The sequence below is a fragment of the Filicampus tigris genome, chromosome 3, assembly GCF_054856515.1.
Source record: "Filicampus tigris isolate MCC_2025a chromosome 3, RoL_Ftig_1.0, whole genome shotgun sequence".
Classification (NCBI taxonomy): domain Eukaryota; kingdom Metazoa; phylum Chordata; class Actinopteri; order Syngnathiformes; family Syngnathidae; genus Filicampus; species Filicampus tigris.
In genome coordinates, this window is record NC_141219.1 from 13709261 (window position 1) to 13725640 (window position 16380).

Here is a 16380-nt window from a genome sequence, read left to right on the forward strand (position 1 = left end):
TCTGCCATATTTGGATGCTGCCAGGGCATGGGGGTTAGGGGGGGGGGAGTTGGGTGGGAGGCGTAGAGTCTGTGACGGCCATCCATCAGGTTTCAGGGGACTCATGAGTGACAGGGCGGCGCGCCCCCCGCAACATAGAGGAGCGCCTGCCATATTTGGAACTGTCGCTTTGACCTCCCGTAGAGGCTCGCGGGCACTCCTCAGGGCCGTATAAGGAGCACACGGACCCCTGGGGGTGCTGCTGGTGGCGGTGGGGTGGGGTTTCCAGGGGGAGATGCCAGTTGCTACCAAGCAGGGTTAGAGACCTGCTGCTAGTAGGCCTCATGCAGCCTTAAAATGGGAAAATGCTGCCCTCATCTGAACACATTTAGGTCCCGGCCCAAACGACTGGAAGGTCAGCCCATTGGGTTAAAAACAACCATCATATAGTCATATCAAGTCATCTTATATGATATAAGAGACAGAAACGTTTCAAATTGCACTTATTTGTGTGGAACTACTCGTCATTACTGCTGTTGACTGTGCATTTGGTGTGTTTTGTGGATGCAATATTGCTCCTTTATATTGATTTCTTTTTTTACTACCTTGGTCCTTACAAAATGACTTCAAAAATTGATATACAGCTAGCTACCAATTGTTTATCACTAATCTAAAGTGTATGCACTAATAATTTTCAGTATTCCTTAATGGGAATGTGTGGTCATTAACATCTTCAAATTGTCGATCCTCTTTAATGGCCACAAACAGCATCATCAAATCTTTCTGAGATTAATTGAATAAATAAGGAAGGGAATCTTATCTGTCTCCATCACAGGAGCACTTAGATTAATTATAACTCTGCTGCACTCCATTTTGTGTGTGTGCGCATAAAGGAAGGTTGGAAAGGGAATACAGTGTGTACATGCAACACACATACGTGCGTGTTGGCAGGTGTGAGTGCCGTATGTGGGGCCACAAGGAGTGAAAGAGGAGCGGCCAAGGAGGTTAAAATAAACTCCAGGGACTTAGGGTGGGAGGGCGCGCGTCGTCAGAAGCAAAATAGGACTTATCAGAATTTGGCTAATACAGATTAAAAAACATATATTTCAAATAAAATAAAAGAGAGTGACGAAGAATTTACACATACAATAGTTATGTAGGTATCGAGTTGAAAAGACAGATAGCAATGGATAGAAGCAATGAGCGCTTCGTAATGGAACTGAAATAGTCAACAAATCTCAAATGTCATCAAATGTATGTTGGGGATTTAGTTAGCAGCATGGTTAGCACAATAGCATCTTTAGCCTGTAATGTAATAGGAGCACAAACAATTTCACCTTTCACGACCTTGCCATTATACAAGAATCAAATTGGTTCTTCACTGTCGATTGTGCACCCTGAGGCAGATTTACAGTGGTGACTCGACTTACGAGTGACCCAACTTACAAATTTGTCGCAGAGAACTTCACAAGCAGCAGTTTGGCTGCTAGTCAACAATTCTTTAAAAAAAAAAAAAAAAGAAGAGACCAAGTGCATGCTTCAAGCTATTAATTGACACTCCCAGTTGAAGTTTACCAAAGAGAATTACGCATTGTGTATTTAACCAGTCCACATAACTATGTCCTACAAAAGTCTGCTAGATTAATGTTAACACAGTACAAAATGCAAGAGACGGGCTCACAAAACTAGCATCGTTGCGTAATTATATACCTTTAGACAACTTATTTTGGAGCACAAAAGGTGCAGCCACACTTGCAGACAGACTATAACAATACATGGAATGGAATAAATTGAAGGATAATGTGTTCCACACTCAAAAATAAAGTACAACTACTCATCCTGATTGAAGGAGAGGATGTGTACTAAAAGACATTTACTGTATTGTCAATCTTCTCTGGTTAGTTTCATGCTAGTCATCTTGCTGTTAACTACACACTTTTGACTGAATGTTAGAATATGCCTGGTAACTACATGCGTACCCCGCTTCTCTCCCAAAGTCAGCAGGGATAAGCGCCGACTCCACAGCAACCTAAATAAGGAAACGCAGTATAGAAAAAAAAAATTCAGCCAAAATTGATTGAATTAAATTTTTTCTGACTTTTGGAGTAACTATTGCATAAGGAAAGTACATCTGGATTTCAAAAAAAAATGCTAAGTGGTCATTGGTGTATTGTTCACTAATATTCTAAGAAAAAAGATGCCCGGAAGAGGGCGGGGCAGAATGATTTAAAAAAAAGAATTAAAAAAATGGTCCGAGGATTTTTGGAAAGGACGATGTGTGAAAATAGGGAGACGCCTCCATGGGTGCCCATTGAAAGTAGTGAGTGTGCATGAGGGTGCTGTGGGAGGGCGATGGCAAGGGGCTGAGCTACTTTAACACACTGGTCGTGTGCCATTTTTGATGCGCACGCCTGCGAAAGGCCTAAAATGTAAGCGGCCAGGCAGTTGCCGGGCCAGCCAGAGAGGGGAGGGAGGAGGTCAGAAGGGGCGAGGGGGCGGAGAGACACACCAGGAGGGGGTTGAGTGAGGCAGACAGGGAGGTGTATGGTATGGGTGTGTTTGTGTGTGTGCAGCAGGTGTTGGGGAGAAGAAGTGTTGCGTGTCAGTGGATATGTGACGATGCCAGCTGACGGACTTATTGGGTGTTTTTGTGAGGTTTGTAGCCCGTAAACTCACAGGGACACACAGAGAAAGTACAAGAGGAGACAAACAAGTGTTTGGGGTACTGGAACGACGCTCTACTTTGTAAGCATTTTGATTGTAGTAATGGTAACCTGTCTCCTTGCAAGGGCGGAGCAAACAGTTGTAAGGATTAACAAGCAATACAAACGATATAGTGTATTGAAAATTATATTTCAGGTAGGATTATGGTTGAAAATTGGAATATATTATATATATATTCACGTTTTAACTGAAGACATAGCTTTCAAAGTTGCAGTAATGTTCTTCAGTGATCACCAACAAGGGTGCAGTGGCACACTAAAGTGATGTGATTAAGGGTAAAGCACAAGAGTTTGAAGACATATGGACACCGTTTATGGATTACCTCAAACAACGTTGATTTATACCTGAAGCTGTGGAGTGTGACTTTTATTTTCTTTCTATTATTTTTTTTTTTTTTCGGTACCTATTGTTATTATTATTTTCTTTGATTTTTATTTCAGCTCTTTCTGTGTTGTATGTTTGTATTCCACTCAGTAGAGTTAAGTTAGTTCTGGGTTAAAATCAAAATCAATAAAAAAAATATTGTTGAAAAAAAAAAGTGCTGTATATGCATAAGGGGATACCCACAGGAAATATTTCACTTATTTTGTCAGAACATTATTTATTAATTATATCTTTGATCCTCTTTCTATGCTAGCGATGAATAATGACAGGCAAAACAATGAAGTGGCGCCCACTAAATGGCAAAAGGTACAATTAAAAGGTAAATACTTGTCATTCCTTTAGGTCAGGGTGTATGCAACGCAAAGATAGGGAGCGACAGCACATGCTGTTGGAAATGCAACCGACGGGGTCGGCCGGACATTAGTTACTTCACTCAATCACAAACATTCAAACCTCACCAGACAAACTTTGCACTGACTACTGCAACACACCCAATGAATATGATGAGAAGTGCACTGTCAACAATTCATCAGACTTGGGGTAGAGCAAGACCACCACCAGGTGACGAGTTGATGCACTGCACACGTTTACACCAAAATACAAGGGCACTCTATTAAAAACTCACAGCCTTCAGATCTACACATATTCAACTTTATTTTTGTCCACAAAACTATAATAATTTAGCAAAACATGATTTAAAATGTACCCTAAATCATTTAGAAACCCATGACATACATATACATATACATACATTTATTATATGTTTTCAAGCACCATCGATGTGAAAGTGAGGCTAATCTTCTATTGGGATAACTAAAGTTGTAATTTGAAAGCATAGTCCATAAGTGAATTTTCTGATACGACAATAGCGCTGAGCAGTTGACAACTACATGATATAAAATAATAAATATCAACAATGTTCCTCAAGTGTCCATTTTGCAGTCTAATCTTAGTCATGGTTAAAGAACATCATTGAAAATTGTTAATAATTGGTGTTGTATTTTAAACATCTAAAGTAATTTAGAAAAAGGTTTGGTAAGGCAAAACCCTTCAAAATAATTAAATATACTGTTTTATATTTTTATTTCATATTTGTATATATATATATGTATATATATATATGTATATATATATATATATATATATATATATATATATATATATATATATATAATTTTATTTATATTCAAACCTCTGCACAATATTGTACATGATCACCCTCAAACCAGTTAAGATTGAGCACGTGACAGCTTTATATAATTTACATCGCATTTGTTCCTTTATTAGCCTTAACACAATTTACCCTGATATTTGAGTTATAAGCGATTAATGCACCATTTTCTATTTACTATCAGTAAATCAATCTTGAGTCATCTCAATACAAATTCAGTTGGCACTTGTGTAATGATACAGACTTATAATTATTATAGGAGATAAGTGTGTCTGGAGGATCAAACATGCTCATTAAAAAAATAGTGCTCTTGCTTTTTTTTCTTACTCCAACACAACTAACACCACATCTATAGCTGCTGTATTTCACTATAAACTCCAAAAAGGCTCTGCGTGTGAGCTTCAAGTTAAATCGTCCACCAAAACAGACACAAAGAACATAAATATACATTTAGCAGTACTTAACATGTCTCGCTATTTAGTTTTTGGTTTAGTCCTACGAAATCAGTGTGCTGTCAGATTACAGCATGACTCTGCTATTTAACTCATTCAGTGCCAGACATGTTCACACTCTCTTTTACCCAAACGTTTGAAAAAATTTGCAAAAAAAATATAAATATATCTGTGGGATTGAATGGCTGGACTGTGACAAGACAAGTAAATTTGTAAATGGCAGTGAATGAGTTGAAAAAGGTGTGTTATTTGCACAGCTCATACACACATTTACATGTACTTGGTAATATAACTGAATTATACATCCATAATGACAGTGTTTTAAATCCACAGGTGTCCCCACTTCAAGAAGCGTCTCTTAGCACTTTATTCCTCTGTTGGGAAATAACATTTTACAGCTAAAAAGAAAAGGTAGTAAAACAGTCAGCACTTGTTTAGGTTCTTTTTCACAGCCTCGTCGCTTGGCGAAAGGACACCTGCAGCGTTGTCACAGGCTTTTCACCCAAGTCATTAATCTCACCTCATTTCCTCCTTTTTGTCATCCACTCGATGAGGATTAACTCAGGGCCCGTTTCTGCTCCTCCTGAAGAAAAGCTTGTTTCTCCATCAGTTTTCGGAACAGTCCCTGTCTGTTTCCCAGCAGCTCCGTGTGCTGGCCGCATTCAGCCACACGGTGCTGGTCCAGAACTGCGACGGCATTGGCGTTCTGGATGGTGGAGAGGCGGTGAGCGATAATGACGACCGTCCTCCCTGTTGACGGGAAGGAAATTATGAAGAAGGTGGCATTCCACGAGAGTTCGACATTAATGCTTCCCATTCTTTACTAAGGGTACAAATTTCACATTTGAAAAATGTCACTTCAGACTACAAACAAAAATGGCACAAAAACTTTGTATTGTGGATATAAAAGTCTACACACCCTGTTCAAATTCCTTTTTTTTTTTTTTTTTTTTTGAGAAGTCAAAATAACGAACTGAAATGAAATCAGTAACAGCCCATCGCTAGTGCTAACACCACATGAGGTGTCCAGGCTAGTCCACTCATACAGTATTATCAACAACTTAAGCAGCTGATCAGGGCTCACCAATGCAGCATCGGAAACACTACACTACTGTCAGCATGCTTTGTTTTGAAAGTGCTCTTTTAAGTTCAAATGACATTGTTACAACAATACGTTGTTGATTTGAAATAAGAAACAGAAATGGGATCCACCTTCCATGAGTCGTTCCAAAGCCTCCTGCACCAGGAACTCGTTCTCGGCATCCAGTGCACTGAGGATGGGACATTGAAAATAGTAAATGTATGGCAAATAATATGATAAAATAGCCTGTCCTTATGTCATACCTGGTGGCCTCGTCCAAAAGCAGGATCTTAGGATTCTGATGACAGAAAAGTACAAGCTGAATGGACAAAGCTACAACATTCCAGTCATGGTAAATGATTACAAAAACGCTCTTGTTTAATGTCAGGTGGAACAGTTCCGAGAAGCAACAGTTCAATTGCTTTCCACATTGTGAAAGATTTGTTTAATGTTTGATTAGTGCATGCAAAATCTATTTTTTTTAATCGTCAGCTAGAAAACAATTTGAGTGCTTCACTGACCTTAAGAAGAGCTCTTGCAATTGCTATCCTCTGCTTCTGACCACCTGGAACACAAACCCAAAACTTTACTCACCCAAGAGGGGCGGGATTTCCTCAAATTCAGTTTCTATTGACTTATAGTGCAGTTTGCGTGTGGGGGAAAAGCCAAATATTTGTGGGCTTAGACAACCAATTTGTACCAGGGGACATCATTTGTTGGATGGAAGCAAAATAACAGTGTTGTAGTGCAATCTAGTGTTGACATTAGCAAATTACAGTTTCATTAACCTTTTGCCGATTGCAAAAATCTGTCTTTAAGATACGGTACTAATTTTGTCCTCATGTATTATTACAGTTATTACACATGATTGTGAGGACATTAAAGTTTGAATAGGAGGGTATGAACTGTATTATGTGAGGAAAATAAACTCAACTCAACTTTATTTGTATAGAGCTTTCAAAAAAAAAAAACACACAAGGATTGAAAATATTGAGGTACCTTGAACAAATGGAACCCATCCATCTATTTTCTATAGCACGTATGCTAGGAAATAGGAAATAAAGAGGAAGGTGGCCTGCAGAGAGAGCTCTACTCTACTAGTGAAGTGGCACCTTTATTGTTCTTTGGCTCACACTGCATTAGTAAGTGAAGCTATATTTACTTTAATTCCATTGTGCATAAACATGAGAAATACTTGGCTGGTGTACACAAAGGACTGGTTGCAGGCACATATAGCCAAACAACAACATATAAACAACATCATTCACAATCACAGACTCACACCTCTGGACAATTTGGATTCTTCAATCAACCTACTAAGCAGGTTTTTGGAATGTGGGAGGAAGCCGCAGTACATGGAGAAAACTGTGAACTCCTCACAGGAAGGCCAGAGCTGAAATTCAAAACCCCGAACCTCCGAATTATGAGTAAGACGTGCTCACCACTCATCCACAGAACACTTCGAGGACAGCTGGGTGCGTGTACAAGAGTACTTGTGGCAGCAGTCATTGAGCCACATGGTCACACATCACCCTCACCTGACAACAGCACTCCTTTCTCTCCCACCACAGTATCAAAGCCTTTAGGAAAAGCCTGGATGAAATTGTATGCGTTGGCGACTCGGGCTGCCCTGTAGATGTCCTCTGTGCTCACGCCGTCCGGTTCTGTAGCGCCGTATGCTATGTTGTCTCGAATGGAACAGGAGAACAGCACTGGCTCCTGAGAGACAGGAAGCGAGAATTCGTGAGAACCACGATGGCCTTCTCTGGAAAGCGTGCTTTGTGAACTGTACTTCTACCTGGCTGACGGTTCCAATGTGACGTCTGAGCCAGTAAGGATTCAAGTCCCTGATGTCATGGCCGTCCACAGTGATCATGCCTGCAGGAGAGGTGAGGACTGATCTTACAACCAGCACCTTTTCCCCCGAACAGAGAAGAAATAAAAACAAGCATGTCTTACCCGAGTCACAGTCATACAGCCTGAGCAGCAGCGATACTAGAGTTGATTTTCCAGATCCGCTTGGTCCCACGACAGCCATGATTGTTCCAGCCGGCACCAGAAGATTGAGGTTATGGAAGATGGGAGCATCTTTACGGGTCGGGTAGGAAAAGGAGACGTCGCGGAATTCCAAGCGGCCCTTCAGTTGCTCTGGAGGAAGAACTTGGCCTTCTGTGGAGAACCAAGATTGAAGAAGTTTTTTTTTTCCCCCACTTATTTTGCTATAAGGGTTGTAACAAGTCTTAAAAGACTATAGGGGGTCTGTTATTGGGCAGGATGTGTTACAACTGCCTTAAAGTGTGATTGCTGCCCTTGCTCATGAGATAACAAAGATATATAAACTCTGTGTTGAATTAAAGACTGATTTCTCACTTCCAACAACCAATTAGTCCTAAATGGTTATTGCGTGACAGATTTGGAAGTAAAGCCTACCATCAAAAAGGTTAGATGAGCACATCACTGCGTTGAAGTAAAATGTGAACAAACATGTAAATCCATCAGAAGAAATGATAACTGCCCAATGCCATAGCCCAGTCTGGACCATTTTGCTTTTCTAATGCCTGCTTTGCTCTGCTATTCTGATAAAGACTTGAGACAATAGTTTGACAATAAACACTTTACTTTGTTCAACTACTAGGAGACTGTCGTATTTTCGTTTGATTAATCATGGCTTTTATCTGACACCAACAATCCCCACTCACACGTGCGCAAACTGACCGTTAAGAGGGAACTCGGGTTTTCTGTCCAGCAGCTCCCACAGTCTCGCTCCTGCACCGAAGCCTTTCATCAACTCCGAGTAGAAAGTACTCAGGCCTGCCACGCAGAATGATACGTGACAACTTGAAAGAACATGTTTTGCGAGCAGTGTGCATAAGTGCGTAACATGTGCTACCTGCGATGCTGATGCCAACCCAGAAGGTGTACATGAGGAATGAGGAGAGTTCTCCCACAGTCATGTGCTGGCTCGCCATCAGAAGGCCTCCTTTGTACAACACGGACAGGATCATGATGTTACCGCTGAGACCAGTCTGAAACACACAAGCACACACACACTGTTGTTTAATATCCATTTTGAATACCGGTACGTATCAGAAGCCTCATTAGTGTGAGGCAAATTACATTTTCGTTTAATTTGATCAATAAGAGTAAAGACATACCGGGCAGTGAATTTCATTCTGAATATCAATTATTTGACTGATGAGTATTTCAAGTACTGGCACTTGTTACCATTCAAAAAGCAATAATTGATTCCAGGAAGCAACCATCAGTGAGTGTCCCATGAATATTTTCTGTGCACATGCTCACCATTTATGCGCACCCCTGCTGAATGTATGAACAATTAGAGGAAGGATGCACATATTGATGGATGATATTCTCATACATTCATGCTAGGAAGTCACATGTAAGACATTTTTGTAGTATTGTCGGTAAAGAGAACTTGATATTGCTTTGGATTTCTTTCTCCCAATCTTACCACTCCAAAGAAGGCAGCACGTAGCACAGCCTCATTCCGGGCCAGTTTAAGGACCTGATCCGCCTTCTGCATGTATGTGTTGACTTCAGACAGTTCTTTACCAAAGGCGCGGACAGTCCGCATGTTGCTGATTCGCTCCTCTGCCAACTGAATACATAAACAAAATCTTTAGGATTACATTTTAATTATGGTAAGTGTGTACAATTTTACTTAAGCAAAAAGGTGGATGAATTGATTTCTTTGAGTCAAGGTTAAATTGTCAGCTAATTGTTGTACCTTTTCCTGAGTCTAAACTGTAGTGTTACATTTCCAAACTATGAAAGTCAGTACCACCCCAATGACAAACCATCTGTACCCCTAAAGGTACAACAATATATTTTTTCCCCTAAGAGTGAAGGATGTGTTGAAAAAATCTCTTCGCAATATTTTTTTTCACACTTACTTGCAATCTTCCTACAGTTATTGCCACATATTTAAACACTTTCCCAATATGGTCAGAAACGCTTTTTGGCTCTCCTTAACCGGCGATTACATTTGTGTCTATGGTATACCTGCGTGGCTTGGGCCAGCGCATCCTGCGTGCGTTTGGAGATGGAGCGAAGATATCGGCCGTATACAACAGCCACCCCGGCCAAAGGGGGCACGATCAGGAGCATGAAGCTCGCCAGGCTGGGGGAGACGTAGAACTGCAGGAGTAAGAGCAAGAAAGCAGCGGGTGATGAGAGATTGGACAAGTAATATGTTGTAGTGGAATCTCTAAAGACGACGGTTTTCAGATGGTTTCTCACTGAGTGGCGAGCGCTTGCAAACGTAGCGAATCTGGGGTTTTCGTATAAAAGGTTGCAAAGATGTTCGCAGACAGTTTTTACTTGTAAGTAATCTTTGAAGATGTTCAGAATTTCTTTGAACATTCAACATTCCTTAGAACATGTTACATGTTAAATTTCTTTGCGACAAGAAAAACTGTGATAGGTAAAAAATTGTTTGTGAACATCTTTGCAACCTTTTACACACCCCTGACGAAAACACAAAATTCTTTACAATTTACAATTGCTTTACAATTCGGAGTTCATGGAAGATTTTCTGGACAAATATGCCTCAAAAGTCATACTGTCATAATGTGTGATGTCCCGTTAGACTCCAGCAAATCTCACTTGACTTCATATCAACAAGCATCTAAAGCTGAGGTGTCCAAACTACAGCCCGAGGGCACATTTGAGGCCCACCCTCCATTTTCTAGCAGCCTTCAGCAATATATAAAAAAAAACAACCTTTTTTTAAAGACACGGCCTGCAACCCTTTTGGTTGTGAATTTTGAAACAATGTGGGAGCTGCGATGCACCTGACAACTACTAATAATGAATTGGACTTATAAAGCTTTTCTGGATATACAAAGAAACTATTTACAACAGAAATAGTAACAACATTTCTCTTTATAATAATGCCTCAAAAATTCAGATATTTCAGTTTCAGAAGCAAAAATGTTTTCCTCCACTTTCTGCTATGCCAAGCTCTGAATTGTGAACATACAGTATCAGATCAGATCCGCAAGTAAACAGTACACTGCTTTAAAAAATCTTACCAATTACTCTTGCTTTGGTTCTGGATGTGGAGATCTGCTCAGGGCAGGGGCAGATCTATTCTAGTGAGATACATGAACCCCACCCCAAAATTAGGAAAAAACCCTTATCACCAAGTCAACCCAAACATATTTTATTCTATGCAGGCCTACTAGTCTAAGCACGGCATTATGATTAATTTTGCATTTGTCGAATATGAGAAGTCCACCCATTTTAGCTATCTCAGCGGGCGGCCATTTTGTCACTTCTGACGACTGAAAATGACATCACAACTGATAACGACCAATCATGGCTCAGCTTCAGAAAACAGGTGAGCCGTGATTGGTCGTTATCTGAGCCCTGAGCAACTTCGACGTCATCTTCAGTCAACAGAAGTAACAAAATGGCCGCCGCCTGAGATGGCTAAAAGTGGGTTAATTTTTTCTGCTTAACATACTCTGGAAAAAATATGTTTGGTTGACTTTTGCTTTAAACATGTGTTAAAGAATAACTTTTTCTGCTCAGTAGAATGTGACATACAATATGATATGAATTGTTTCAACTATTATTTTCTTTTTACAATAAGCAAAAGGTAATTGTTGGAAAAACAAAAGCTGCAGTTGAAAGGTGTTGAGGTTTCAACAGAGGTGCAGAGCCTTTTGTCTCATTCCCTTGCATTGTTGGGAGAATTACTTCAAACCAGTTTCTCAAGAGGTGCAGACAAAAGACGCAAACCTCGTTTACTTCCTTGTAGTGGACAAGCACAGCAACACAACTGTCAACCCTTCTCTGTTACACCACAAGGACCTCCAGGAAGCATGTGATGTGTTTAGCAAAGAGCAGCCAAAATGCCTCCTCGCTAATTAGATTGTGAACTTTAATTTCATTACGGTTACAACAGAACAACAGAGCCGAGCAGTCAAATTATGGAAACTGTTTCTCATCCAATAGTAAATTAGTAAGGGTGTCCGTTGTAGTGTATGTATGATACATGGAAACGCAAAGTATTCATCATTTTACAGTCAAAAGAAACATTCAAAATATTCTTGATTATTTAAAATCTTTTCATTGTGTGATGAAAGTTGAAATGTCTGTTTTTGTGTGTATTTATTTATTCTTTGCGTTGGTATACTGTTAAAAACCTGGATTGTTGTTACGTGTGAATGAGAAATGTGCCTGTTAAACCACGGTGGGAATTAACACAAAGATGATGCCATTAGAACTGATCAAAGGTTTAATGTTTAGGATAGCGGAACATTTAAAATACCACATCTCTGAAAGCTTAAATAATTTGAACTAAAGTTCAGAGGAAACATGCATTTAATCGAGACAACATTTCAAAGCATTTTGAATTTGAAATGGAAAATCTCATTATACGTGGCTCTTCATGAAATTTGACCCCTTGTTAGCGATTAAAGGTCAATGGGAGGTGCTTATGTTTAAGCCTTGGCAGTAGTGGTCTGTGTGCTCTCAAAGTGTTTTGCAATCACTAAAATATCCTTTTTGTCATATAAAAAGGTAAAAATGATCAACCATCCAAAGCACTCACCATCATACTGACTCCAGCAACGGCCTGGGCCAAGGCTCTCAGGCCGTCGGACAGATTGTCGGTAATGGAGCGGCCGACCACGGCCGTATCTGCGGAGAGGCGATTGATCAGTTCGCCCGTCCTGTTCCTGTCGAAAAATGCCACTTCCTGTCTGAGGATGGAGGAGAAGACGGAGGTGCGGAGATTGCGCACAATCTGTTGGCCTGCGGGGACACGTCAAGCGCCATCAGTCGATCATAGGAGCACCTTCTGCATTCAATCAAAAGGTTGAGGAATAATATAACTGATGGCACACACACAAAACTTTGGAGTTCAACCTACTGCCATTAGTGTCGCGTCATCATGTTGTCACTTGTCATAAAAGTCAAAGTACTATACAGTGGTGCCTCAACGTACGCGTTTAATTTGTTCCATGACCGCCATCGTAACTTGTACTGAAAATGATCGTTCACCATTGAAATGAATGGAAATGCAAAGAGTTTCACAACTCACTCAATAAGCTGCAGTAATATTAGTTATTTTGCAGAGGATATAAAATATATGTCTGTCAGTATTGTTATGTCTACAAGGGATGCTTCACCATTTTTGCTCAAACGTCCATCGCTTCATGGGTTACAACACTGTCACTATCAATGCTATTCGTTAAACCCGTCGATGACGTCTTGCTTTATGTGATAGCATTAAGTTAGTGGATCACTAAGACAAATTGGTATTTGTTTTAAATACACAATGTGGAATTCTCTTCAATTCATGTTTAGTTTTACCATTAACTCCACCTGTTAGGGGCAATACACAGCTTGGAGCCTCTCTCTTTTTTTCTTTTTTTTTTTTAGATAATAGTTCACTGTGCCAGACTGCTGCTTGTTGTGAAGTGACTTGTGTTTGCTGCCACCATTTAGCACTCTTATCTCAAATTTTTGCTTATTTTTGTGATGGCTCCTATCTCCAAAAAGGCTAAAGTCTGGTTACTTGTAAGTCTAGGCAGCACTGCAGTGTTTTTTTTTGTTTTCACATTTTTACTATTGGCTGTGATTAACTTTTTACACTGTTGCAAATTAAGAATGTCAAAAAATGGACTTCATTATTAAGTTAAGACAGTGTTTCAATGTCAAAAATTACAAACCTTTTTTTAACCCATTGACAGAAACACGAACATTAAAGGAAAAAAAAAAACCCAACATATTCGTGGTTCACCAGTCACAAATTCCCTAAGCTTTGGGTGGAACCTATCCTCTGTTATTCATAGAAAAACTAATCTATTCACTGTCTTTCTGCTTAGCCAAATGCTATAACAGTATTTCTTTGGCACCATCTTGTGGCATCTTGGTACCAAGGAACTGTCAAAGTGAGTTGAGGAGCTTGATTTAGACAAACGTAGTCATTTGCCACCATCTTGTGGCATCTATAGGCAATTATAGCACAGTATACATTCCACTGTAACTACAATTCATAAGGTCTAAAATATGACACAGTTAATTTATTGTTCCATTGTAGCAGAATCTGACTTTCACTCTATCTTCGTCCACGACTCACCGGAAATCTGCATGAGGTAGACTCTAGCTGCGTTGGCTGCTCCACCGCACAAGAACACACCAGTCAACATGAGGCACAGTGATGTGAGGGAGGACGTCATTGCTTCTGCGTCCGTTCCAGACGTGTAAATTGTGTCGATTACTCTGCCTAGGAGAAACGGCGCCGACATGGTGACAGCGCTGGAGATGGTCAGGAAGCCAACAGCAGCTATGAGTGAAATATGAGAACATTGTCAGTTGATTTGAAATTTTCCGCTCGAACAGCATAATAAAATATAAGATGCCGGTCAAGTGTAAAAACAAGGAGCTGAACGGCAAAATTCTCAACAGAATGGACCAATACATTTTATGTTTCAATGAGAACCGGTATTCAAACAGTCCGCTTGACCAAGTTGTTCACATTTGAGACCAAGATGACACCTAAAAATTGATCAAGAGCACCTCGCCATAGCGAGGCTTCAAATAAGACGGTCTCAGAGGCAGATGCCCAGTGAGTTGACAGTGTCATCCGTAGATTGCAAAAAAGATACAAAGAGACTGGAAGAGTCACTGGAAAGCAGAGAAGTGATGTCCTTGGAAATGTTCATTGCTCAAACATTTTGTTTTTCAGCTCCTTGTCAGAGAACAGCAAGTTGTGCAAAAAATATTTTTGTCATTCTTCTCAGGACAAGCATTATGTACGTTAATAAAGGGTAACAATTTTGTGTGTTGAGTAGCTTTTTAATTTTAAGTTGTTCAAAGTCATGAAAACGGGACTGTAAAAATTCATTTTTTACTTCATATTCAGGTGCTATCCACAGTCTGTACTTCTTTTTGTAACTTTTATTTAAGTAGAGGTGAGTCAGTACTTCTACATTTACCAGCCTTTTTAAAATGGCATGTTAATACGGCTTTAATTTATTAATTAATGTATTTATTACACATTTGTGCACATTTACCAGTTGTGTTTGGGAGTTTACGTTACCATGCAATGAAATCAAGGTTGAACTTTTCGTCCATAATTCCAGAAGGTAACAACCGCTCATCACCAAAAGAACACTGTACCAACACTGAAACACGGTGATGGTAGCATCATTCTTTGGGGTTGTTTTTCTTCAGCTGGTATGGAACTGGTCTTTTAGACAAGGTGGATGAGATTAGGCAGTGCCAAGTACCAGTAAGTATAAGCACTAAACTTTAACACTTTTGCTTAAAAGCAAAAAAAAAATATCAGGGACAGCCCATGAACATTCATTATTTGGGGTTAACAAAGGCACTTCAAATGATGGCAAGTGTGTGCTGGATTTTGAATGTGATTAGTTAATTCTGAACACAGCCACATCCCAGTTATCAGAAGGTGTGCACATTTGTTTCATTATTATTTCAGTTATTTTTACTTTACCTCTTGAAAAGATTTTTAAGAAATCAATTGATTGTGCAGGTTATAGGTCACATTATTGATGTTTTTTTTTTTTAATGATTGCTCTAGGTCTCATCTGTCATAAACACCTGGCCATTGAACAGGAGTGTGCACACTTTTTATATCGACTACATTATCAATCTGTCTCTCTCTTACATGATAGTTTCCATCTCTCCGGGTGAGCAAGTCGCAAAACCCTCCTGACGTCCTCCAGGGGTACATTGGTCGGTGTGTGGCCACCTTCGGTGTCAGTCTGACCCTTAAGTGATCCGGATGTGGGGGGTACCGAGGAGCTGGAAAACGCAACGGGTGTGCGTAAGGGTGTCCGCGTCTTGGCAAAGACGTACGAGCGGAGTGAAGGGGGATCTCTGCGGGAGAGACTCGTCATGACGGACGGGATAAGGAAGTCGGTTGGCGGGGAAGGCGAGGTCCTCGACCCAGCCAAAGGACGCTTCTTCTGGGGGTTAGGAGAGACAGCGAGCCACATCGTCCTGTGCAGCGGAGGCTTGTGTAAACCATGTGTACAAGTCGACATGCGGATTAAAAATCGCATTGTCGTCCGGTTTAAATGACAACAGCACAACGACAAAAAACAACAACAACAAAAAAAGATATATTCCAGAGTTTGGTTGTTACTGGTATGTTACGCCAGCCGTCCAGGAGTCACGTCAGCATAGCTGGGCGAATTTGGGATCTCGCTTTGCTCTACATCGTCGAGTTTTAGCCGTTAGAGTGCGTCTTTATCTGCTTTTGACAGCCGTTTCACGACGTTTATCTCTTATCGCCGACGGGTTAACTACACCCCGCCTCGCTGTCACTGTCATCTGGTGTTCAGCATTTGTCAACAGTCGGATCAAGCCGGGTCCCTGGAGGTTTAAGGTAAATCCAAGGGAAAGGACGACAAACGATTTCAACAAAACATTCATAAGGCAGAGGCGTTTAGCGCAGAACAGGAAAGGTGACCTCGCTGTGATACACTACAACAGGATTCCTTCTTCGAGACAGGACATTCAATGGCTGCTCGTGGGAACAAACTTTGCCAAGCAAAAGCAAACAATCCCAGATTAAGATCGGCTCG

The 16380-nt window shown here is 40.5% G+C and overlaps 1 protein-coding gene across 1 annotated transcript; it reads right to left on the minus strand.

Moving 5' to 3' along the window:
- Positions 1–3724: 3724 nt before the first annotated feature.
- Positions 3725–16353, minus strand: abcb10 (ATP-binding cassette, sub-family B (MDR/TAP), member 10). The gene is made up of 14 exons (XM_086026413.1): positions 15459–16353; positions 13905–14111; positions 12372–12574; positions 9815–9949; positions 9264–9410; positions 8682–8817; positions 8507–8602; positions 7751–7960; positions 7590–7669; positions 7330–7510; positions 6313–6356; positions 6055–6089; positions 5923–5981; positions 3725–5460 (listed from the first exon to the last, which is right to left on the minus strand). Exons 1-14 carry the CDS (start codon positions 15853–15855, stop codon positions 5267–5269), a joined length of 2124 nt encoding a protein of 707 aa, XP_085882539.1. The 5' UTR covers positions 15856–16353; the 3' UTR covers positions 3725–5266.
- Between the last annotated feature and the right edge of the window lie 27 nt (positions 16354–16380).

Excerpts from the sequence above, each read along its gene's own strand:
- abcb10 (XM_086026413.1), bottom strand. The coding sequence starts at position 15,855 with ATGCGATTTTTAATCCGCATGTCGACTTGTACACATGGTTTACACAAG. Across the intron at positions 8,603-8,681 it reads GGTTGGCATCAGCATCGCAG|GCCTGAGTACTTTCTACTCG; the intron begins GTAGCACATGTT and ends TCTGCGTGGCAG. Across the intron at positions 5,461-5,922 it reads TTTGGAACGACTCATGGAAG|GGAGGACGGTCGTCATTATC; the intron begins GTGGATCCCATT and ends TCCCGTCAACAG.